The 25,690-nt window shown below is 31.6% G+C and overlaps 1 protein-coding gene across 1 annotated transcript in view; it reads left to right on the top strand.

Annotated features, from left to right (window-relative positions):
- The window catches only part of LOC6044369, a 50,739-nt gene extending 25,455 nt beyond the window's left edge, over positions 1-25,284 (top strand). Inside the window, 10 exon segments of the mRNA XM_038266620.1 lie at positions 6,802-7,543; positions 11,355-11,839; positions 11,901-12,054; positions 12,151-12,519; positions 16,862-18,222; positions 18,225-18,404; positions 18,407-19,112; positions 19,172-19,354; positions 23,683-23,700; positions 24,010-25,284. Of these exon segments, the coding sequence (XP_038122548.1) occupies positions 6,802-7,543; positions 11,355-11,839; positions 11,901-12,054; positions 12,151-12,519; positions 16,862-18,222; positions 18,225-18,404; positions 18,407-19,112; positions 19,172-19,354; positions 23,683-23,700; positions 24,010-24,199 (4,388 nt within the window). The 3' untranslated portion in view covers positions 24,200-25,284.
- The last annotated feature ends 406 nt before the right edge of the window (positions 25,285-25,690 follow it).

Genomic DNA, 25,690 nt, shown 5'->3' with positions numbered 1-25,690 from the left:
CAATCGCAATAACAGCTAATTCTCTTTACTTTTAACAGCGCCACCCCTGAGCTTGTGGAGACTAGTAGAACTATTCTCAAAGTGACACATTCTTCAACGTGGTCAATGCTACAATGTTTATTCTTTTTTCGCTGCAAATATAAACGAGCTCAACCGTTCTGATCATGCATGAACGGTCAGCAAATCTCTCCAGTTTCAGAAACGTGACTTCATCGTGCAATTTGCCAACGATATCGAGTGTTCTGGATGTGAAGCATTTATCAAATTGAAGCTGTTTTTATTTTGTTTTTCTTATGATACGCTGTAGTTGTTTTCATTTTGAACTTCAAATTTAAAAATTCAAAAATTCTAAATCTCTAAAATTCTGAAATTCCTAAAATTTCTGAAATTCCCTAAAATTTCTAAAAAATCCTCAAAATCTTAAAATTCCTAAAATTTCTTAGATTTCTAAAAGTCCTCAAATTTCTTAAATTTCTTAAATTCCTAGCATTCCTTAAATTTGTTAGAATTTTCAAAACTCTAACATTTTAAAATCCTACAATAATAAAATTCCAAAATTCTAAATTTGAAAAAATTAACAAAATTAAAAAAAAACAAATTTACTGTAACTCTTAAATTCTAAATTTGCCAAAATTGTAAAAATTGCAAAATTTACAAAATTAACAATATTGACAAAGAGACAAAAAAAAAACAAACAAAAAATAGAAAATTTAAGTGTCAAAACTGACAAAATTGACAAAATTGTCATAATTGACAAAAATGACAAAATCAACAAAATTGACAAAATTGACAATATTGACACAATTGTCAAAATTGACGAAATTGACAAAATTAAAAAAAAATCACAAAATTGACAAAATTAACATAATTGGCAAAATTGACAAAATTGCCAAAATTACAAAAATTACAAAAATTACAAAAATTACAAAAATTACAAAAATTAAAAATTACAAAAATTACAAGAATTACAAAAATTACAAAAAATACAAAAATTACATAAAATAACAAAAATTACAAAAATTACAAAAATTACAAAAATTACAAAAATTACAAAAATTACAAAAATTACAAAAATTACAAAATTACAAAAATTACAAAATTACAAAATTACAAAATTACAAAATTACAAAATTACAAAATTACAAAATTACAAAATTACAAAATTACAAAATTACAAAAATTACAAAATTACAAAAATTACAAAATTACAAAATTACAAAATTACAAAATTACAAAATTACAAAATTACAAAAATTACAAAAATTACAAAATTACAAAATTAAAAATTACAAAATTACAAAATTACAAAATTACAAAATTACAAAAATTACAAAATTACAAAATTACAAAAATTACAAAAATTACAAAATTACAAAATTACAAAATTACAAAATTACAAAATTACAAAATTACAAAATTACAAAATTACAAAAATTACAAAATTACAAAAATTACAAAAACTACAAAAATTACAAAAATTTCAAAAATTACAAAAAATACAAAAATTACAAAAATAAAAAAAATAAAGAAATTACAAAAATTACAAAAAAAAATTACAAAAATTACAAAATTTACAAAATTTACAAAATTTACAAAATTTACAAAATTTACAAAATTTACAAAATTTACAAAATTTACAAAATTCACAAAATTTACAAAATTTACAAAATTTACAAAATTTACAAAATTTACAAAATTTACAACATTTACAACATTTACCAAATTTTTCAAAATTTACAAAATTTACAAAATTTACAAAATTTACAAAATTTACAAAATTTACAAAATTTACAAAATTTACAAAATTTACAAAATTTACAAAATTTACAAAATTTACAAAATTTACAAAATTTACAAAATTTACAAAATTTACAAAATTTACAAAATTTACAAAATTTACAAAATTTACAAAATTTACATAATTTACAAAATTTACAAAATTTACAAAATTTACAAAATTTACAACATTTACAACATTTACCAAATTTTTCAAAATTTACAAAATTTACAAAATTTACAAAATTTACAAAATTTACAAAATTTACAAAATTTACAAAATTTACTAAATTTACAAAATTTACTGAATTTACAAAATTTACTAAATTTACAAAATTTACAAAATATACAAAATTTACAAAATTTACAAAATTTACGAAATTTACATCATTTTTCAAAATTTCCAAAAAATTTAAAATTTACAAAATTTACAAAATTTACAAATTTACTAAATTTACAGAATTTACAAATTTACAAAATTTACAAAATTTACAAAATTTACAAAATTTACAAAATTTACAAAATTTACAAAATTTACAAAATTTACAAAATTTACAAAATTTACAAAATTTACAAAATTTACAAAATTCACAAAATTTACAAAATTTACAAAATTTACAAAATTTACAAATTTACAAAATTTACAAAATTTACAAAATTTACAAAATTTACAAAATTTACAAAATTTACAAATTTACAAAATTTACAAAATTTACAAAATTTACAAAATTTACAAAATTTACAAAATTTACAAAATTTACAAAATTTACAAAATTTACAAAATTTACAAAAATTACAAATTTACAAAATTTACAAAATTTACAAAATTTACAAAATTTACAAAATTTACAAAATTTACAAAATTTACAAAATTTACAAAATTTACAAAATTTACAAAATTTACAAAATTTACAAAATTTACATAATTTACATAATTTACAAAATTTACAAAATTTACAAAATTTACAAAATTTACAAAATTTACAAAATTTACAAAATTTACAAAATTTACAAAATTTACAAAATTTACAAAATTTACAAAATTTACAAATTTTACAAATTTACAAAATTTACAAAATTTACAAAATTTACAAAATTTACAAAATTTACAAAATTTACAAAATTTACAAAATTTACAAAATTTATAAAATTTACAAAATTACAAAATTTACAAAATTTACAAAATTTACAAAATTTACAAAATTTACAAAATTTACAAAATTTACAAAATTTACAAAATTTACAAATTTACAAAATTTACAAAATTTACAAATTTACAAAATTTACATAATTTACAAAATTTACAAAATTTACAAAATTTACAAATTTACAAAATTTACAAAATTTACAAAATTTATAAAATTTACAAAATTTACAAAATTTACAAAATTTACAAAATTCACAAAATTTACAAAATTTACAAAATTTACAAAATTTACAAAATTTACAAAATTTACAAAATTTACAAAATTTATAAAATTTACAAAATTACAAAATTTACAAAATTTACAAATTTACAAAATTTACAAAATTTACAAAATTTACAAATTTACAAATTTACAAAATTTACAAAATTTACAAAATTTACAAAATTTACAAAATTTACAAAATTTACAAAATTTACAAAATTTACAAAATTTACAAATTTACAAAATTTACATAATTTACAAAATTTACAAAATTTACAAAATTTACAAAATTTATAAAATTTACAAAATTTACAAAATTTACAAAATTTACAAAATTTACAAAATTTACAAAATTTACAAAATTTACAAAATTTACAAAATTTACAAAATTTACAAAATTTACAAAAAATTTAAAATTTACAAATTTACAAAATTTACAGAATTTACAAAATTTACAAAATTTACAAAATTTACAAAATTTACAAAATTTACAAAATTTACAAAATTTACAAAATTTACAAAATTTACAAAATTTACAAAATTTACAAAATTTACAAAATTTACAAAATTTACAAAATTTACAAAATTTACAAAATTTACTGAATTTACAAAATTTACTAAATTTACAAAATTTACAAAATATACAAAATTTACAAAATTTACAAAATTTACGAAATTTACATCATTTTTCGAAATTTACAAAAAATTTAAAATTTACAAAATTTACAAAATTTACAAATTTACTAAATTTACAGAATTTACAAATTTACAAAATTTACAAAATTTACAAAATTTACAAAATTTACAAAATTTACAAAATTGATGACAAAAATTTACAAAAACTGACCAAAAAATATATAAAGTTACAAAAATTGGTACAAATTTACAAATAATATATAAATAAACAAAAATTTACAAAAATAAAAAAAAATTACAAAAAATTACAAAAAAATTGAAAATTTTTCATAAAATCACAAATTTTGGAAAAAAATGCAAAAATAACTATCAAAAAAGTTAACAAAAAAAATTAAAAAATCACAAAAACTTACCAAAAATTCACAAAAAAATACAAAAATTTCCAAACATTTACACAAAACTATAAAAAAATACAAAAAATTACAGAAAATGGAGCAATCGAGCAATTTTTGCTTTTTTTTACAATTCCTTATGGGAGAACTGTCATTTCTACCACTCGAATTCGGTGCTCCATTGCAAAACTTTACTGCATTTTCAAAGTTACTGCCATTCCTAAAATTACTAAAATTACTGAAGTTGCTAAATTTAGTAATTACTAAAATCACTGTAATAAATAAAATTTCTAAAATTAAGGATTTTATTAAATTTAAGGATTTCGAACAAAAAATAAAATTCGAAAATACCAAATTTTCAAACTTTAAACATCAAGTTGAACAATTTTTAAAGTGATTTTGGTTTTAATTTTTGACAGCTTAAAATTAATTTTCAACATTTTTTTTAATTTTTTGGTCTAAGAATTCTAAAATACTAAGAATTCTAAAATTTAAAATAATTAAAGCAACAAACTAACGATTTAGAATAAACGTCAATTATCTGATAATACAGATGTGAAAATGTAGAAAAAAAAAATGCAAAATTAAAACTTATAATTGGCATGGCGCCACAATTGTAGAAAAGATAAAATCAAATTTTATTTATATTTATAGTTTTTTTTTTTTTTTTTTTTTTTGCAGGCCAAGTGTGAATGATGCTGATGATACCTCTTCAGTTGACGCTCAGGCGAGGAACATCCTGGAAGGAGCGTCACTGACTACGTCCGTAGTCCTGTTAGATCAGTCTTGATCAAGACAGTATAGCTCTGGTTCCTTGCAAGTGTCCTATTTTCTTACCTCCACGTTGGCTTGGTTTTCATGATGACCTAGCTGGTGGCCTGTGGAAACGGCTCGTAAACCTTTGACCGCCGTGGGTCAGAATCGAGACGGCTAAAAGAAAGGGGCGCGCCAATGTGGGACAGGGAAGTAATTTGTGATTGTAGACGGTATTGTTTTGATTCGCAGTATGTTGAGTCAACTGCTGTGGATGTACCTGAGCATCGCAGAACGGGGTTTCTCTTCTTTTCATTGCAGCTACCACCTATTTTCTGTTTATTTTGTTTCACTGATTTTCTAACGCGGCTTCTGTTTACTATCCTCCATTTGATTTCGATTTTACTCATTTGATTCTCTTATTTCTCAACGCTTTTCCACTCTATTTTACCAATTGATGCTGCTGTAACAAACTGTCTGCTTTCCCTTAATTTGGCAACGATATCAATTTTGTTTATCATGTGCCTTTTCTTTATTTATCTATTTGAATAATTTCTCATCTTCCTGTGAATTGCCCTCAATACTATCCAACCTTGTTTGTTACCTCTATTTATTAACTGTTGTTAATTTCTTTATCTGCTTCATAAATTACTATCTTTCTTTCACTATTGATTCTTTACATAGTATATTTCTTTCACTATCCAATGTTTTCAATCTTCACCCTTTTCTTCAAACAAATGAGGTTCGAGCCCTTACTTAATTTTTGGAATGATCAAAGAATTAACACAAATATTACTATTGTACTTTTGAAAAACTTTTATAAAATGCTTAGGACCAAAAATTGTAACAAAACACCGCGACAAAAGAAAAAGCAACAGATAAACACGACTCAACAATAGGGAAGATTTCAGGAGAAAACAAAACACAGTAAATAACAATTAGTTTTTGAATTCAAAATAAAACTAAAATAGTTTTGCTTTAATGAAAGTTGATAGGCACACTTTAAATGGTTAGGCGCTTATACTTACATCAAACCCTACGTAATGTACCACCCCGGCCGAGTTAAAATGCGTAACCGGAAAAGAAGGTGTGCATGCCTGGCACGAACACTCAAAGCGTGTTCTAGCGTGCTGCTCGTACTGACTCAGAGCAAGGGTGAGATGTAGGTGTAAGGGCAGTGCGTGTTCGTCGGGAACCTAGTGCATAAGATCGGTCAAGGCCCGTTCTTACACTGAAAATTGCGAATTGCGAATTGCGAATTTATAGTTTTTTTTTCTTTTTTGTTTTTTTGGTTGAACTGCAAATGAATTTTGACTTTTATTCTTATTTAAGAATTTAATTACTTATTAATTAAATATTATTTTAATTAAAACTCAACTCAACGCCCATGACTTCTCCCCAAAACACGCGATCATCGCCAACAGCTTGACTCAACCCGAACTTGGCAGCGCTGCGTTGCGTAGGAGTGCTCCCAAGTCTAAATGTCCAAAACAGACTTGACTCGACTCGGAGACGCCTCAGCAAAACACACTTCCTCAGAGTCACTAAGCCGAGTTGAGGCCACCCGAGGTGTTTCCGTACTACACTGCTGACGACGACTCAATTTCAGAACCCTGATTTCGAAAGACCCCCTCCCCGTCTAGCGGGGGTGACTTGGCGCGAAGGTAGTCTAAAACTAGGCCCAGCAGGTTGCGAAATTAGATAAATCAATCACGGTCGAGTTGGTTGGGAGGTGGAGCTTCGAGAGAAGGATTTTTGAAATACCTCAGTTTTGTTTACTTTGAGCGAGTCACCATTAATCTTGTACCTTTTCTTGCTTCTTCTCTCCGTTACAGACCTTAAATTTCTTCGTATGTCAGAGTACCCTCAGAAGCAGCAGCAGTCCGGGAAGTTTGTGTTGTCGCAGCAGAATCAGCAACGCCAGCATCCACCTCCACCGCCATCACCCCTAGCCGCAGCCGCTGCCGCGGGGGTCATCCATCAACGCCGTCACCCGCAGCATCTGTCCCAGCAGAACTCGCCCCTTCATCGCCGCGAAGGCCGTCGCCCGCTGGCTTCCAACTACTGCTGGTCCTCCTCGTCGAACGTCGCCGGAAATGGGCCAACTCCGACTCCGACAGCCGCTCCAGCAGCAGGTTCGTTTCACTGCTACTACCCGGATGTCGTTGACGATGGGGACGACACGCTAAAGAGCAACGTGCAGATCGTGCTGGACAATATCAACCGCAACTATCATGCGTTGCGCGAGCAAATTCTAAACAATCATCATCAGCAACAACAACAACTACACCAAAATCAACTCAACAACAACAACTGTAACGTTAGCCAAGACACGAACCAGGTTTTGCTGCAGCGACTGCAGAGCGTTAGTCAGCAACTGAAGAAGGGAACAGCAACGAAGATGGCGGCGACTAGTCCGGACTCGGACACCAACTGCAATCCGTACCTGCCGGTTACCGGAGGTTGTGGTGGTGGCGGTGTCGGTATCGGTGGCGGGATGCCGCTGAGCTGCTCGATTGCGTCCTCGCAGGACTTTAGCCACGACTACTCCGACTATCAGTGGTTCATGGATTATGGGTGAGTTGAGTTTGGAATGCTTTGCCTTCCTCACTGAAGAAGGGACAATTTTCTAAAAAAACATATTAATTAGATCTCAAGAGTATCTGGAGAGTTTTTTAAAACAAAAATTATTTTGGTTTTATTTGAAAATACAAATAAGTAGAAACACTATCATCTTTAAAAAAAACTGGATACTCTGTCAGAAGTTATGGGTACTAACTACTTAGGTAAAATTTACCTAATGATTCAAGGCCGTTCGTTTTGCATTTTGATGCATTTTTCGACACTATATCATTGCAATTTGTTAGTCCTTTGCCAAAACATTTAATTTGTCAAGTCCTGGCAACCATTTTTCTAATTTTTTCCTGTACATCACATAATTGAAGAATCATATTATGCTACCACTTAGGAAGACCACTTTAAACTTTTGATGATAAGAGCAATTAAATTTTTATTATGATTATTGTGCTTTTGTTCATAAAATTGCAGAATTATAAAGTTATTTAGTTATAGTCATGAAAATTAAAAAAAAAAACAACATTTAAAAATTCACAAATAAAAAAAATGCAAATATTACAATAATTACAAAAACTACTAAAAAAGTTAGCAAAAATAAAAAAAAAACCTACAAAAATAAAATAAAAACTTACAAAAAATACAAAGACAATTACAAAAAATATCAGTACACATATACAAATTATCAGCTCAACAAAAATTTCTAAAATTACAACGATAAAAAAATTTAAAATACAAAAAAAAAGAAAATAAAAAAGTACAAAAAAACGAAAATCAAAAAGAAAATACAGTAACTTCGTTGAAATTTTGAAATATTTCGAAAAAATTCGAGGTTTTTTTGATTTTTTTGGGCCGATTTTAAGGAGGCAAAGTGGGATCACAACAACAGCCTAATTGCAACAATTGCAACAACAAAAAAATCAAAATTACTAAAATTGGAAAAAAATATTACAAACCACAAAAAGAAATCAACAATGTTAAACGTTTAATAAATTACAATAGAACTAAAATTAAACAAAAAACAGACAAAAAAAACAAAAAATACAAATATTCTAAAAATTACATAAAAATGTTTAAAAAAGCCTACAAAAATACAAGCTTTATAAAAATGTAAAAAAATACAAAAAATACACAATAAACCAATATGGCTTTGAAAAAATTACAAACAATGCAAAACATTCAGAAAAAAATTTCAAAAATCCAATAATTAGGCCGTTGCATATATTATTTAAAATTTTTAGTCTCTTGCCTCTGGCCAACATTAAAACAAAAATATATAATTTGCCATGGTTTCAACATTTCATATTTTTTTTTTTTTTTTGCGAACAGCAAAAATTTTGCAGACTTGTGCGTCGAAATTTCACAAGCAACTTATTCAACTGTTTCTAACAGTTTTCAGTTGATTTCACGGCAAATCTCATTGAAAATTTGAAGTTTAAAAAAATGGGTTGCCCTCTGGTTTTTCGAGCAAAATACCAAATTTACAAAAAATACCAAAATTATAAAATTATCCAACAATATCACATCAGACCATTGCCAATTTTATTTCAAGTTTTTGTCTCCTCCTTTCTCTCAAATTTCATACAACAAAATTTCCCTTTGATTTTTCGAGCCGTCTTCAGAGACGGGAGGAAGGAAGGAAAAATTGGAACAATTACCAACTTTACAAAAATTACAAATACAAATCATAATTACCAAAAAAATTAGAATTACACAAACAAATCACCAACATTAGAAAAAATAAAATAAAAAATACAAAAAAAATCATACCATTCAGAAAATAGAAAAAATACAGAATTTCTAAACTTGGAAAGATTGGAAATTTTCAAAAATAAAAAATATAAACAAAGTACTAAAATTTAAAAAAAAATACTAACATCTATAGAACAATAATTAAAAGATAAAACAAATATTTAAATATGCAAAAAAAAAAAAACAAACACAAACACAAACAATTTATAACTTTCAGAAAAGATAAAAAATACAAAAATAAAAAAAAATAAAAAATTAAAAACAAAAATACAGTAAAAAAAATACAAAAACATTGTAGAATATTTGTAACAGCCCAATAAAATGACCAAGATTACAATTGCTACAAAAATACAAAAAATAACATAAATAAATTACTAAAATAACAAAGAAAACCAAATTTAGAAAAAAATACAATAAGCTTACAATAAAGAAAACAAAAGGAAAAAATTAAAAAAATGCAAAATTTACAAAAAATTCATAACTTTCAGTAAAGAAGAAAAAAAATTAAAAATATGACAAAAGTTACAAAAATACAGTCAAAATACAAAAACATTGTAAAATATTTGCAAAGTCCCACTACAATTACCAAGATTACCACTGTTACAAAAATACAAACAAAAAACATACAAAATTTAAAAAAAAAATGCAAAGGCAAAAAATTGAAGAATCAAAAAACAAAATTTACGAAGAATTAATATCTTTCAAAAAACATAAAAAATTCTGAAATTAATAAAAATTCAAAAGAATACAAAAATACAGTAAAAAAAACAAAAAACTTTGTAAAATATTTGCAACAGCCCAATGAAATTACCAAGATTCCAATTGTAACAAAAAAAAAACACATAAAAAAATAAAAAAAAAATCAAAAAATCAAAAAAAAAATGCATAAAAATATCAATTTTACAAAAAAAAATTAAAAAAAAAACATATTACTTAAATTACAAAGCAAACTAAATTTAAAAAATTCAAAAATACAAAAAAACTAATATTACAAAAATTAAAAAAAAAAAACAAATAAAATAATAATAAAATTACCAAAAATAAATAAATAGAAAAAAATCAGAATGACTACAAAGATTTCATAATTTTCAGAAAAGAATAAAAAATATAGAAATTCTAAAAATTTATAAGATTTCAAAAGTTACCAAAATGCAGTAAAAAATGCATTTTTTTGTAAAATATTTGCAATAGCCCATTAAAATTATCAAAATTACAATTGTTACAAAAATATAAAAAATACAAAAATCGCATAAAATACCACATTTAGACCGTTGCAAATATATTGTTTATGAGCCGAGGGACATAAACTTCAAAAATATTAGCAACGGCCAATTTAAACAAAAAAAAAACAAACATTACGAAAGAAAATTACAAAAATAACAAAAATTAAAATCAATGCAAAAGTTGAAACATAATTAAAAATTACAAAAATGACCAAAAATTGAGAAATAAATCCATAAAATTGTAAAAAAAAAATACAAAATCACTAAAATTACTTATATTACAAAAAATCAAGAGTTACAAAATGACCATAAATTCAAAGAAAACAAAAATAACAGAAAACACAAAATTCACATGAGTTTTACAAAATTAAAGTAACATAAATTCCCAAAAACACTTTAATAAAAAAGTTTAAAATTTTACTTTTGGTCGAAAATTTCAATAAAATCAATTGAAACTTTATTTACGTTTACGTTTATTTATGCATTGGAACAAAAAAAAACTTTTCAATCTTTTTTAAATTTTGCATTTCAGGACTAAAGATCGGTTGAAGACGTAAAAGTTTGGGAAAAAATATTTTCATAAATTTAATAACATGCTACAAGTTTTTGATAGTACCATAACTGTTGCGATGTATATAGATTTTGCAATATTTTTTTAAATTTAGAGTACCAGGTTTTAATTTGAAAAAAAAAACAGACAGTTTAACCCTTTATCTGTTAAGATTCCGAATTTTGTCAGTCAAAAACATTTCTAGGCCATGCAAACCCGACTACCATGAGTGTAAATTAAGTAGTTGTACTAAATTGCGCATTTCTCCCCTCTCCGCCTCCTCCAACAGCAGCTACCGCGATGGCATCACCCACCAGAGCATCCTGTCGGCGCTGTCCGCGTCCTACAACGGCATCGGCGAGCTGTCCTACTACGAGGACCTGGCGAAGAACATCGACGCGAACCTGGCCGAGGTCGACATGGAGAGCTTCCGCACCGAGGACATTCACTCGCTGCTGACGACCAACTCGGCCGAGTTCCGGCACAGTCGGCACCGGAACAACAACCGGGGTGAGTCGGGAACGGCCGCCAGCCGGTCCGGGCTGGAGCTGAACCTGGCTGGGATCGGTGGTCACAACGGGATGGACAGTTCGGAGATTTGCAAGAGCGAGCTGCTGTTTTCGCCGGTCAAGGAGTCCCACATCAGCGTCGATTCGCTGGACATGGACGGATATCCGGACGAGGACGACATCATACTGACGTGCCAGGCGAACAAGAACAACTACACGATCGCTTTCGAGCAGAGCGCGCTGTACTCGGACGAGAGCTTCTACGGTGAGTGGGGATTGGAGGAGCTTCAAATTTGAACAAATTTTCATTGCTTTCGCTCTTTTAGACGGTCCCGAGAACTACGGCAAGTACAAGCAGATGAACGCGCTCAACCACCTGGACCAGCTGATTCGCCGGAAGGCCCAGGAAACGGCAATGTCCGTGTCGGAGGTGGGCTACACCACGTGGAGCAAGCTCCGGAACAACGGACCAGGACAAAGGTAAGAGAGAGGAGCCTCTTCTCTTCAAAGCCAAAAATCGCAGGAAAATCGTTGAGATAACACCATTCTCTTCCCCGAAACCCAATCCGAAAACAGATTCCCCCTGGTGACGGCGGCCAATCCGTTCATCAACCAGATCTCCCGCCACGCCCCGACCTGTTTTGTCCGAAAAAGTCTCAGCATGCCGGATTTGAAAGAAAAATGTGGCGGCACAGCCGGTCAACCGTTGATCCAGGAACCGCTGCATGCCTGCCCACCGGAACCGGGTTCGAATGGGAAAAATCAGCTCAATGTGTCGCAGGTTCCGCCCGCGGGCAGTAGTTGTGCCGCGTCGTCCGAGTCGTACGGCAAGCAGATGCGAACGCTGCTGCCGATGCCGTCGGATTTTAACGGAACGAATGGCGGTGGAAGTGCTGCCACCAGTGCTGACGGAAGCCAGGCTCCGCTGAGGGACTCGAGCTGCGAGTAAGAAGCGATTTCTTGCAAAAATATTTCTTTGCTTTTGCGGTTACTTAAAATTATTATTTTTTTATACTTGTGTTTGATAATTTTTTTCGGAGTTTTGTTATGAACGATCGATGACACCAACTCAGATATACAACAAGCTAAAAAAAAATCCGACACCGACGTTACTGTCGACTATCGCGACTCCAACACAAATTTCTCAATATTTTTCAACTCCGACTTTGACTCCATTTCAATAGCCCTGGTTTAACTTCTCTCTCTGCAAATTTACTACGGAAATTACAAGAGCATTGTTCAAAGTTCTTTGTCATATTGGTCATGTGTAACATAAAAACCTGCACATTTTTGTTGAAATGTTTATTTTTGTTTTGTTGCTTGAATCTGCATTTTTTTTTTTATTCTTTAAAGAAAATGCAGTTTTGATTCACTCCACAACATTTTTTTTTTCAATGAATTTGACACAAATTTAGATGAATCTATTTGAATGATTGAAGGTGTCTCCACCGCTGGGGGCAAAAGCCGAAGCAAATCAAATTTGCACCCGACGGCAAGCCCACCGCGCTATCTGTCGCTGTACCAAACTTGCTCACAGTTCATTTGGATTTCACCATGTTGCTCACTATACTTCCGCGTAAAATTGTAATGATGCCAAAAAATAAATCATTCACAAAAACGAAAATAAGAAAAAAATAAAAATCAATAAAATCTTAAAATTTACAATGCTTTGTCTATTGGAAAAAAATTAACTGCAGATTCATAAAAATTAAAATATAAATCAAATAAGTAAGTTATTAAATAGAGCAAATCTAATTTTTGATTTTGACAAATTTAAAACCGACAAATTTTTTTTAAATAAAAAAAATTAAATGTCGTGCAAAATATGATTTTTTAAATTCTTAGAAATATGCAATAAAAAATTAAGATTTAAAAAAATATAAATTTAAAATAAATTCTTAAATTTTAATAAAGTTTAAAGGAAAAAAATATTTTAATTTTTAAATGTAATAAAAATTTCAAAATATACATTTAAAATTTCTTTAAAATAAAAAAGCTTAAAAATTTAAATTGCTAGCCACGGTTTCAACATTTGATTGAAAAAATGTTTTAAAATCAAAATTTTATTTTTGCGAGCAATTTTTTGTGCGGTGCTAAACATCGTAATTTTATTCAAGTTCAAAATGTGTAAAAAAAGAAAATTAAAGATTTTAAAATCCAAAAAATAAACATGAAATTACAAAAAAAAAGAATAATCAAAAATTTGAAAATTTTAAACTCTCAGATTTTAAAAATTAAAAGAAAAATCTCAAGCATAGTAAAATATTTTTTTTTTAATTAATAATTAATAAAAGATAAAAATTCATAAAATACAAAAATGCGATCTAAGCTATTTATGAATTTTAAAAATAAATAACGCCGTTTTCAATATTTTGGAAAAACAAACTAAAATTGAAGCCATGGATTAAACATTTCAAAAAATAAAATGTTGTAAAATTTAATACATTATAAAACTGTGCAGTTTTGCCATCCTTCGTGAGAACAAAATGGTATTTCCAATGATTTCCAAACCACTCCGAAATTTTACAAACCATTTACAGTTGTTAAAATTTTTAAGGTTTTTGTTTAATTTTATCCTGATTTTTTAAAACACAAATCACAAAAAAACGAAAAAAACAATTAATTTTAAATATTCAAAAAGCTTCATAAGTTTTAGAAAAATCCAAACAAAATTAAAAATAAAGTTGATAGATCAAACAGTTCAAATACCTAAAAAAATAAAAAAAAAACAATTTTTAAGTTAAACAATTTTAAAACTTTAAAAATTTTACAATTCTGATTTTTTTATAGAACTAAAAGATCCGGCAAAAAAAAACATGTGTCAACTGAGTACACTTTTGGACTCGACCTTTACCGATTTGGACTAAACTTGGAGGGAACGTTCATCTATCGATAGTTAACAGAAATCCCAAGTTTGGTACTGATTAGACCATCCTTCTATTTTTGGCACCGCCCTCTTTTTGACGATTTTCTAAGAAACTTTTTTTTAATCATAACTTTGCAACTATTTGAGCAAAAGACTTTCTACAGGTTGCATTGTATAGAAAATTGTCCAAGGAATTCGATAAAAAAAAATTTTGACCCGTTAAATGCCCACTAATATTATATTTTAACGTTTTAAGTATAACAAATCAGTTTTGACCAATTCCAATTTTACATAATAATCAATATAAACCTCAAACTAAAATAAATTATTGGCGAGATACAGCGATTTTACCGAAAAAGTTTGATTTTGCGCTGCACTCTGTCCTATGAATTCAAATCCGAAATAAGTTTCTCACATATAAAAACCGAACTATGCGGAATTCATTCTTTTTTGTTGAAAAGTACATCATGTACTTCCAAGTGCTGCGCAAAATCATACTTTTTTCAGTAAAATCGCTGTATCTCACCAATAGTTCATTTTAGTTTGAGGTCTACATTGGTTATTATGTAAAATTGTCAGGGGAACACGATGGTGATAAAATAAATCAAATGAAAACATAAGGAACAGGTCAAAATTGAATTTTAATACTTAAAACGTTAAAATATAATATTAGTGGGCATTTAGGGGTTAAAGTTTTATTTTTATCGAATTCCTTGGACAATTTTCTATAAAATGCAACCTCTAAAAAGTCTTTTGCTCAAGAATTTGCAAAGTTATGATTCCAAAATTCTAAATTTATTAGAATAAAAAGTCTTTTATTGTTGGGAGGGAAACGTTTTATCAGCAGTAAACAATTAGTTTTTTGTCTATGTAAATTTAGATTTCAATCAATATTTTTGTTGCCCCCTGATTTTTGAGGAATTTTTCGAAAGTGGAGAGGGGTGGGGGAGTAACAAAAACCTGAAATAAAACTAACAATAAACTTATAAAAAAAATGAAAATGAAAAAAGAACCAAAAAATAGAAATTTAAAAATAAAAAAAAGTATAAAATTCAGAAGATTGTAAATTTCAAAAAATTAAAAATACATTAAATTTGTTTTTTTTAGTTTTAGAATGCTATAAATTTTCTAAATTTCTAAATTCTATTTTATTCAAAGACTAACATCTTAAATGTTTGTTTATAACACATATTTGAACTTGGATGTGAATTTTTTTTCTGTTTTTTTTTCAGTAGATCCTAGATTTTATATGGAGATTTTCAGAAAAGTGAAAATTTGGCCATTTTCCGGGCAAATTTCACCTACATTTATAAGTATGCCTAACTGAACCGAAACATGTGTTTAGTTGAATTGATTTAAAAAAAAATGTTTTAATAGTAGTTTATGCAACAAGTTGCAAAAAGAGGATTTTTTCAGCACGAGTCATACATTTATCCAACGAGGTTCACCGAGTGCTGAAAAAATCAAGTTTTGCAATGAGTTCCATACAACATTTTTTGCAATTCCAAAAAACACACACTGAGTGAAATTTTATGTCAAATTTTCATGTATTTTGTCAATAAATCGTTTAAATCAAAAAAAAAATGTTGAAAAGTGTTACTTTTCGAAACAATTGCTGAAAAGTTCAACTTTTCAGCACCCATTTGAGTGCTGAAAAGTAGAACAGCATTTTAAGTGTTGCTATTCGATTCTGTTTTTTTTTTGGTACAGAAAAGTAGGCTATTTCGTCGTTCAAGAATGACAGGAAAAGTAAGTAGTTTCACGACAGAATTGCAAAAAAGCGTATTTCGACGTTTGCTGAGGGTGCCGAAAAGTTTGGTTATGTTCTGCTTGCAAAAGACAATTCTAGATTAATTTTTCAAAACGACCAATGCGCCATGGGTTTCTTATGTACATAGGACTTTTTGAAAAAGTTAGCAAGAATTGACCAACACCAATTCTGGCAGCCATCTTCAATTACGCAATTCTAAATTATCTTGAAACATTTTCGGGGTTATGTCATGTCCACAACTGTGCCTTGGCTATTTCTATTGCAAGATACCTTCTCTAGGCTCTAGACATTCAAAGGCTTGAATGGTGATGTATGGGTAATTCAAATCCCTTTTACAACCTATCCCCCTTCCCTTCCGAGATTTGAACCGACGACCTTTGGATTTGCTAGTCAAACTTTCGACCAGCGAGTTTATAGAAGCAAGTAGCGGCTTGGTCTGGGTACATCCGTTGTACCCATACCAGGAAGACGACACTCCCGCACGCTCAGCGACCTAACCTCGAAATTACTCCTGGATTGACTAGTCCTGGACTGGAATAGTTTTAGTTTTTTAGTTCTGCATGATTTGTTTTTTTTTTAGCAAATAGGTGACCTCTATGCTTTTTTTTGCTCTTATTTTTGAAAAATTCTAACCATTCCTTTAATTGCAGCAACAACGAGGACGACCTGGCGCCCCCCTCGCACCAGCAGCAGCAGCAGCCCTCCTTCAACCTGGTCAAGCTGTTCATCAAGCAGAAGAGCAGCTCGACGGACACGTGCATGGACGTTTCGTCGGGCTGCTGGCCGAGCGACTCGAGCGGTGCGTCCGGGTCGGGAACCAATGCCGGAGCTGAGAACAACAACAACAGTAATACCAACTTGGCGGTGGCGAGCTCGAAGGACGCGCAGCGCTCGCGGAAGAAGAGTATGAATGATTCCGGGAAGTGTTCGACGCTTGGGCGGCACGAGGAGGAGGAGTTCCAGTTTGACAGTTTGGATGCGGTTGGGCAGGATGAGGGGGAGAAGGGGGGAAAGTTGAACGACTTTAACTCGCCGGTTCACAAGAGGAATTACAAGGCTTACAATATGAACATTGCTGGGAAGAACGTGCCGGCGATGAATCCGGTGGTGTACAACTTGATGAACAATAATGGTGGGGCGAGTACCGGAAGTGGAACCAGTATTACGAATCAGCAGAACAATAACAATAATAACAACAACAACAATAGCTTTAAGGACACCAACTCGGATGCTAGTCGTACGTCGGAGAACTTGACGCAGATCTTCAACGTGACCCGGAGTAGTCAGGACAAGACGCGGGTTCCGATTGAGATGATCACCAAGTCGATGCAGACGTCGTTTATTGGTGTCAAGGAGAAGGTTCGGGTTGTTCCGCCGTCGTTTTTGGACCGGCTGCAGAAGTTGGGAGATAAGCAGAAGGCGCCGGTCTTTGTGGTCTACCCGAACTACGTTCTGCCGGATTTGGGCTTCCTGAACTCGTCGCAGCAGAAGGACGGCGTGGTGATTTCTCCGCTGTCGTTCAAGGAGAACTTTGGATCGAAGGGAGCGACGACGGCGAAGAAGCCGCGGCCGGTGTCGATGAACGACATCGAGAACATCCGGGCCAAGGAGTACAAGCACGTGCTGGACTGGAAGTCGCTGGTGACGCTGCTGCCGCAGGAGTACCGGAAGCTGTTGAGGAACATTCCGGAGGCGAACGCCGTGGCGTCGGACGACGCCGGCCAGAAGCCGTTGTTCTGCATGACGCCGCCGTTGCGGCGTGGCCGCGGAGTCACGTGCGACTGTGTGAACTTGCTGGGGCAGACCCAGACCTACAACAGTAGCAGCAGTGGGGGAAGTTCTAGTCAACCGCCGAGTTCCGGCTATCGCGGGTCGTCCACGATGCTGACCGACTCGGAGATGGACCTGCTGGGGCCGAACGCGAGCGCGACCGGCTTCAGCAACAACATGTACGTCTACCAGTACGACAGTCCGGCGGAGGTTTCTTCCGCGGAGCGACCGCCCTCCGGCCGAACCCCAAAGGCATCCTCCGACGAGCCCCGGCCAAGGCCAAACGGAACAGCATGTTCGAGGAGAACCAGCGAGTTCACACCGCCGAGAAGCGACGCTCCCTGCAAGAACCATGCTACAACTTCTCCGACGAGCAGCTCTCGATCCTCGAAGAAGATCTCCACCAACCACGCAAGGTCAACAACTCCCCAACATGTCCCAGCACCAGCCCCGTCTTCCCAACACCCCGAAACTTCCCTCGGCCGACGACTACCACCGGCTCAACAAACTCAACGAACTGAACGACTTCGAGCTGAAGCAGGCCGTCAGCAACAAGCTCAACCAGCGGGTCGCCCAACAACAGCAACTCCTTCAGCACGAAGACGACCTCGACGCGCGCATCCGCGCCGAACACTTCCTCTCCAACGTCCCCAAATCCGAACTCAAACACTACGCCGAGATCGCGCACGTCCTCGAGACCACAACCGCCGAGGGCGCCACCGCCCCCTCCGAAGAAGCGTACGACCGGAACCGCCTCCGGCACGAAGTCTCCCGCGCCCTCTCCCAGCGCAAAAACGTCTCCTTCAACTCACCCAACCAACCTCAGAAAACCCCCCAACTCCTGCGACCAACCGAAATCAAGTTCAGCACGCCGCCCAACTCGCCGAACATGTCGGTCGTGGGCGCGCAGCGCCCCCCAACCAAACCCACGACCCCAACCGAGGCCGAGCGCGAAAAGCAGGACAAGATCCAGTCGAACCGCTTCAAGCGCCTCCAGATCCAGTGGGAACTCCTCAGCAAGGACGGAGCCCAGCTGAAGCAGGAGTTGGGGGCGCCGCGCAGCGGCGGAAACACCCCGACGGGCGCCATGAAGAGCCGCATTCCGCGACCGGTCAGCTATCCGACCACCAGGTGAGTTCTTCACGACTCAAACTTGTAACCTTCACTTTAAAAAATCAATTTGATTTTAGGGCAAACTCGGACCCGATGGTGAGCAAAACGCTGCTGCGGTCGCCGAGCAGGATTGTGGCGCCGTCCTCGATCGGAACCAAGAAGAAGACTGTGGCTGCTCCGCAGCCGGCGCCGAGGACGCCCAGCAAGCTGCTGCACACGACGCCCAAGAAGAGTGCGGCGGGGGTTGCAGGAGGACCGAGGTGAGTGGGAATTGTGGGCGAGGTTGGGTGTTGTTGTTTTCGAAGAATTGTGGCGGCGGTGAAATGAGCGAGGTGGGGCTGACCGGTTAGGATAGGAGTTGCTGTAGGGTTGTTTGGTGATTTTAGACAAAAGTACTTTTTGAACTGTCATGCTCAACTTATTAAAATATATATATTTCCATATTTGATACATTTATAAACACTATAAAATTTTGTTCTAGACTTTTGGAAAAGTAATGCTTGATTCCATAATGTCAGAATATTGTTATTACAAGTTTGGTTGGCTTAACTTATTTGCCAGGTTTTTATATTTTTAAGCATATTTTTTTCGAATAATGATATTGCTGCTTATAAGCATTGGAACCTTTCTCTAATTTTCAAAAAAGGAAATAAAAATTTTATTTGAAAAAAAATTATTGGATTTTTAATTTCCAGTCCTGTTGAATGGAAGAATTATTGGAGAATTCTTTAGAATTGAAGTACTTTTAGAAAAAGAAGATTAAAAATTTTGAGAATTATTTCTGATATTTCTACATTTTTAAAGCACTGTCCTGTATCCTGAATTTGAGAAAACATGATTTTTTGCCCAAAATTAAAATTTTCCTCAATATTTTTTATCAATATTTTCAAAAAATTATCCTTCTAATTCTAAAAATTAAAAAAAATTAAGAAAAATTGAAGAATTTCCAAAATTCTCAATTTTTTTCCAATTCTCAAAATTTACAAAAAAAAATCATCCCAATTCTTAAAATTCTCAAAATTTTCAAATTTCTACTTTTTGTTATTCCTTCAATGTTTTTTTTGTTATGTCAGTTAATTTTTCGATTATCAACCAGGATTTTCTTAATCTTTTATTTTCAAACAATCCCTGCGAAGTTGGTTCTTTTTTACCAAAACATACAAAAAATATTTAAAAAAAAACAAAATATTAAATACAAAATAAAGCAAAATAAATACAAACTAAATAATAATAAAAAAATAAGAGCAAAATAAATACAAATCAATGCCAATTAAATACAAAAATAAATAAATAAATACAAAACAAATACAAAATAAATACAAATTATCTACAAAATAAATACAACACAATTACAAAATAAATACAAAATAAATACAAATTAAATGCAAAATTAATACAACATAAATACAAAATAAGTACAAACAAAATGCAAAATAAATACAAAACAAATACAAAATAAGTACATCATAAATAAAACGTAAATACAAAATAAACACAAAACAAATAGAAAAAAACGAAAAATTTTAAAAAAATACAAATAAAGCAACAACGCAAAAAATACAAAAACAAAAAATATTTAAAATACAAAAAAAAAAAAATAAAAAATCCCTTAAAATAAAAAAAACCCCTGATAAAAATACTGCAAATGAGCAGTTCTCTAGGATTTCGGTCATTCGATTTTTTTTGTATTTTTTAATCCGACTGAAACTTTTTTGGTGCCTTCGGTATGCCCAAAGAAGCCATTTTGCATCATTAGTTTGTCCATATAATTTTCCATACAAATTCGGCAGCTGTCCATACAAAAATGATGTATGAAAATTCAAAAATCTGTATCTTTTGAAGGAATTTTTGATCGATTTGGTGTCTTCGGCAAAGTTGTAGGTATGGATACGGACTACACTGGAAAAAATAATACACGGTAAAAAAATTTGGTGATTTTTTATTTAACTTTTATCACTAAAACTTGATTTACAAAAACACTATTTTTATTTTTTTATTTTTGATATGTTTTAGAAGGCATAAAATGCCAACTTTTCAGAAATTTCAGGTTGTGCAAAAATCACTGACCGAGTTATGAATTTTTAATCAATACTGATTTTTCAAAAAATCGAAATTTTGGTCGTAAAATTTTCAACTTCATTTTTCGATGTAAAATCAAATTTGCAATCAAAAGTACTTTACTGAAATTTTGATAAAGTGCACCGTTTTCAAGTTATAGCCATATTTAAGTGACTTTTTGAAAATAGTCGCAGTTTTCATTTTTAAATTAGTGCACATGTTTGCCCAGTTTTGAAAAAATATTTTTGAAAAGCTGAGAAAATTCTCTATATTTTGCTTATTTGGACTTTGTTGATACGACCTTTAGTTGCTGAGATATTGCAATGCAAAGGTTTAAAAACAGGAAAATTGATGTTTTCTAAGTTTCACCCAAACAACCCACCATTTTCTATCGTCAATATCTCAGCAACTAATGGTCCGATTTTCAATGTTAATATATGAAACATTTGTGAAATTTTCCGATCTCTTCGAAAAAATATTTTGGAATTTTCAAATCAAGACTAACATTTCACAAAGGCCAAACATTCAATATTACGCCCTTTTAAAATGTTTGTCTTGATTTGAAAATTCCAAAAATATTTTTTCGAAAAGATCGGAAAATTTCACAATTGTTTCATATATTAACATTGAAAATCGGACCATTAGTTGCTGAGATATTGACGATAGAAAATGGTGGGTTGTTTGGGTGAAACTTAGAAAACATCAATTTTCCTGTTTTTAAACCTTTGCATTGCAATATCTCAGCAACTAAAGGTCGTATCAACATAGTCCGAATAAGCAAAATATAGAGAATTTTCTCAGCTTTTCAAAATATTTTTTCAAAACTGGGCAAACATGTGCACTAATTTAAAAATGAAAAACTGCGACTATTTTCAAAAAGTCACTTAAATATGGCTATAACTTGAAAACGGTGCACTTTATCAAAATTTTAGTAAAGTACTTTTGATTGCAAATTTGATTTTACATCGAAAATGAAGTTGAAAATTTTACGACCAAAATTTCGATTTTTGAAAAATCAGTATTGATTAAAAATTCATAACTCGGTCAGTGATTTTTGCACAACCTGAAATTTCTGAAAAGTTGGCATTTTATGTCTTCTAAAACATATCAAAAAATAAAAAAAATTAAAAATAGTGTTTTTTTGTAAATCAAGTTTTAGTGATAAAAAGTTAAATAAAAAAATCACCAAATTTTTTTTACCGTGTATTATTTTTTCCAGTGTAGTCCGTATCCATACCTACAACTTTGCCGAAGAAACCAAATCGATCAAAAAATTCCTTCAAAAGATACAGATTTTTGAATTTTCATACATCATTTTTGTATGGACAGCTGCCGAATTTGTATGGAAAATTATATGGACAAACTAATGATGCAAAATGGCTTCTTTGGGCATACCGAAGGCACCAAAAAAGTTTCAGCCGGATTAAAAAATACAAAAATTAAAATTGAAGAAAAAAGACCGATTTCGTAGAGAATTGCTCAAATATTAAAAATACAAGAATTAAATAAATATACCCAAAAATTAAAAAAATACGAAAAATACAAAAAAAACAATAATACAAAAGATGCAAAACAAAACATAAAATACAACAAATTACAAAAAAATACAAAAAATACAAAAAAAATAAAAATACAAAAGAAACAAAAAATTGCAAAGTTTGCAAAAATTTGCAAAAATTAAAAATGCACAAGATGACAAAAAGGCAAAAATGGAAAAATTGCTAAAATCGCTAAAACTGCAAGAATAGCAAAAATTGCAAACATTGCAAAACTGCTAAAAAGTACAAAAATTGCAAAAACTGCCAAAACGGCTAAAAATGCAAAAATGCAGAAATTGCTAAAATGCAAAATTTGCAAAAATGCAAAAGTGCAAAATGCAAAAATGCAAAATTGCAATAAATGCAAAAATGCAAAACTTCAAAAAATCCAAAAATGCAAAAATACAAAAATTGCAAAATGCAAAATTGCAAGAAAAGCAAAAATGCAAAAATGCAAAATTGCAAAAATTGCAAAATGCAAAAATTGCTAGAAAAGAAAAATGCAAAATTGCAAAATTGCAAAATTGCAAAATTGCAAAATGGCAAAATTGCAAAATTGCAAAATTGCAAAATTGCAAAATTGCAAAAATTGCAAAATTTCAAAATTGCAAAATTGCAAAAATGCAAAAATGCAAAATGCAAAATTGCAAAATTGCAAAAATGCAAAATGCAAAAATTGCAAAGAATGCAAAAATTGCAAATATTGCAAAAATGCAAAATTGCAAAAAATACTAGAATTTCTTAAACTGATAAAATTGCCAAATTCGAGAAAAATTTAAAAATTGTAAAAAATGCTACAAAAATAGCATAAAATGCAAAATTGCTAAAAGCGCAAAAAAAAAGTGTAAATTGCCTAATCCTGCGTAATTAGTCTAAAATAGCGAGACAGGTCAGCCCTACTATCTTGTTTTCACCGAAGATATGATTCTTGGAAATGGCGTTGATTTCACTTGTTAAGGTTAAATTTTTTTTCATCTTTTTTCAAATTCTAGACCCGCCACACGCACACGGTGAATCAACTAGTCCGGCATTCGTCGAAATCCTCTGAACAGTTTTTTAACCTTAAATTTTTCGTTTTTTTCGTTTCTCCCCTCCACAACGTATAAATTGTGTATTGTTCTTTCTATCTATCTTTACTCTCTTTCTCTTTCTAACTCTATCTCAATTTCTAAAAAAAAAATCGCTCGCTTTTCCGCCATTTTTTCCCCACACATTTTGCGTTCACCCTTTTTCCCTTTCTTCATTCCTTTAAAAAAAATCCTCTCAAAATGCCATGCCGCTAAACAAAAACATCAAAATTTAAACCCAAAATCGTAAAGGATCCCTCTCGCACCGTCGTCGACGCTCAGCAAAACCGCCTCGAGTCCGGCGGTAATGGCCACGCCAAAGTCCCAACCCGCCATGGGTGTCGGAGTCAAAAAACCGGCCGGATCGCCGATCATCCGGAAGCCCATCACGACGACGAGGCCACCCGGCAAGAAACCTGCGGCAGCGACGGCCAAAGCATGACTGCGTAAGTAAAATGGGGGAGAGAACAATAGCGGCGTGAGAAGTTTATGTATAGTAGGGTTAAGCAAATGAGAGAGATGATGAGAGCATGAGAAGAGTGAGAGAGCGAAAGAGCGCGTGGTTGGAGAGTGTATTTATTCCTCTCTCAAGTTGTCCGCCATGATTATTAGTGGGCGGAGCAAACAGTTAAGTAGAACAGAACAATATCGTAGTAGGCTGCTCCTCCTCCGTAGACGTTTAGTAGAGTAGTAGTGCAAAGTGTATACAAAGCAAAGATATTTTTTGTATAAATTTAGGGGCGAGAGAGGGAAAATCGTTAGGCGAAAAAGAGAGCAAGAGAGTTCCATTGGAAGAAGGCAAGAGAAGGCAAGCAAAAGTACTGTACTAAAATACTGTAAAACATTTAAAGACAACACTCTCTAACTCACACTCACACACAAAAGCGGCAATTCTATTTAGGGGATACTCTTTGTTAGTACTACTCATACCAACACACATACAAGCAAAAACAAACCATATGTAAAACATTTACCAAGTAATTTCCTCTCTCTCTCAAGCGCGCGCACGCGTGGGTGACTCTCTCATCAAGAGAGAACAAGGGAGCGCGATGTGAATATTTTTTTTTACCGGCTGCTCACCAATACTATCAAAAGGAACACGGAGAAAAGTCGTAACGTTAAATTAATAACTAAAACAGTTGAAAAAAGAGAGATAACAAACTAAAGAGAGCAAAAAGTGAAAGAGAGAGAGAGGGAAAGCATCCAAGCTAAGTCATTAGAAGTAAGGTTTATATAGTTACAAATACATATATATACAACACACACACACACACGCTGCAAATATAATATCCTTTTCAATGACATACTCACACACATGCAGAGAACAAAATATCTATCTAAAACTAGGTTCGTAAGCTTCGTGTAAACAAAAGTTAGGAAATGTGCTCGATAGAATAAAGCAAAAAAAGCAACCGGTGAGAGGGAGAAAGGATTTGAGAGAGAAAAAGTGTGATTGCGATCGCGTCAATCTAAATGTTTGAATGATAAAATTATCATTTGTGATCTTTTTTTAACTGAAAAAATCATTGAATTTTCGTGTTTGATTTGTGTTTTATTGCTCCTTTTTCAAGGTTTATGAATGTTAAGATTAGTGCTAGGAATGCGCCAAAATTTGAGTATTTTGTGTAAATTGAATTATTGAGAATTATTTCTTCAAATTTGTAATTTTTTATATTAAAATCTAAAACAGTATTTTTGCCAATTTTTCATGAATTTCTAGACAATTATTAGTATACCTTGGAAAATCATATTGAACACATCTAAGAGTTGAACATTTTCAAAAAGTTATGACAAAAATTATCAAAATTTAACAAAATGGAGGCAATGTTTGCCGCCATTTGTCACCAAATTTCAAATGCTGGATTTTTTTGAATAAATTATATTTTGCTAAAGATTTTTTGAATTTATGATCATATTTGTGAAATGCAGGCAC

The sequence above is a fragment of the Culex quinquefasciatus genome, chromosome 1, assembly GCF_015732765.1.
Source record: "Culex quinquefasciatus strain JHB chromosome 1, VPISU_Cqui_1.0_pri_paternal, whole genome shotgun sequence".
NCBI lineage: Eukaryota > Metazoa > Arthropoda > Insecta > Diptera > Culicidae > Culex > Culex quinquefasciatus.
The sequence above is the reverse complement of the archived record's forward strand: the minus strand, read 5'-3'. Positions and strand labels throughout refer to the sequence as shown.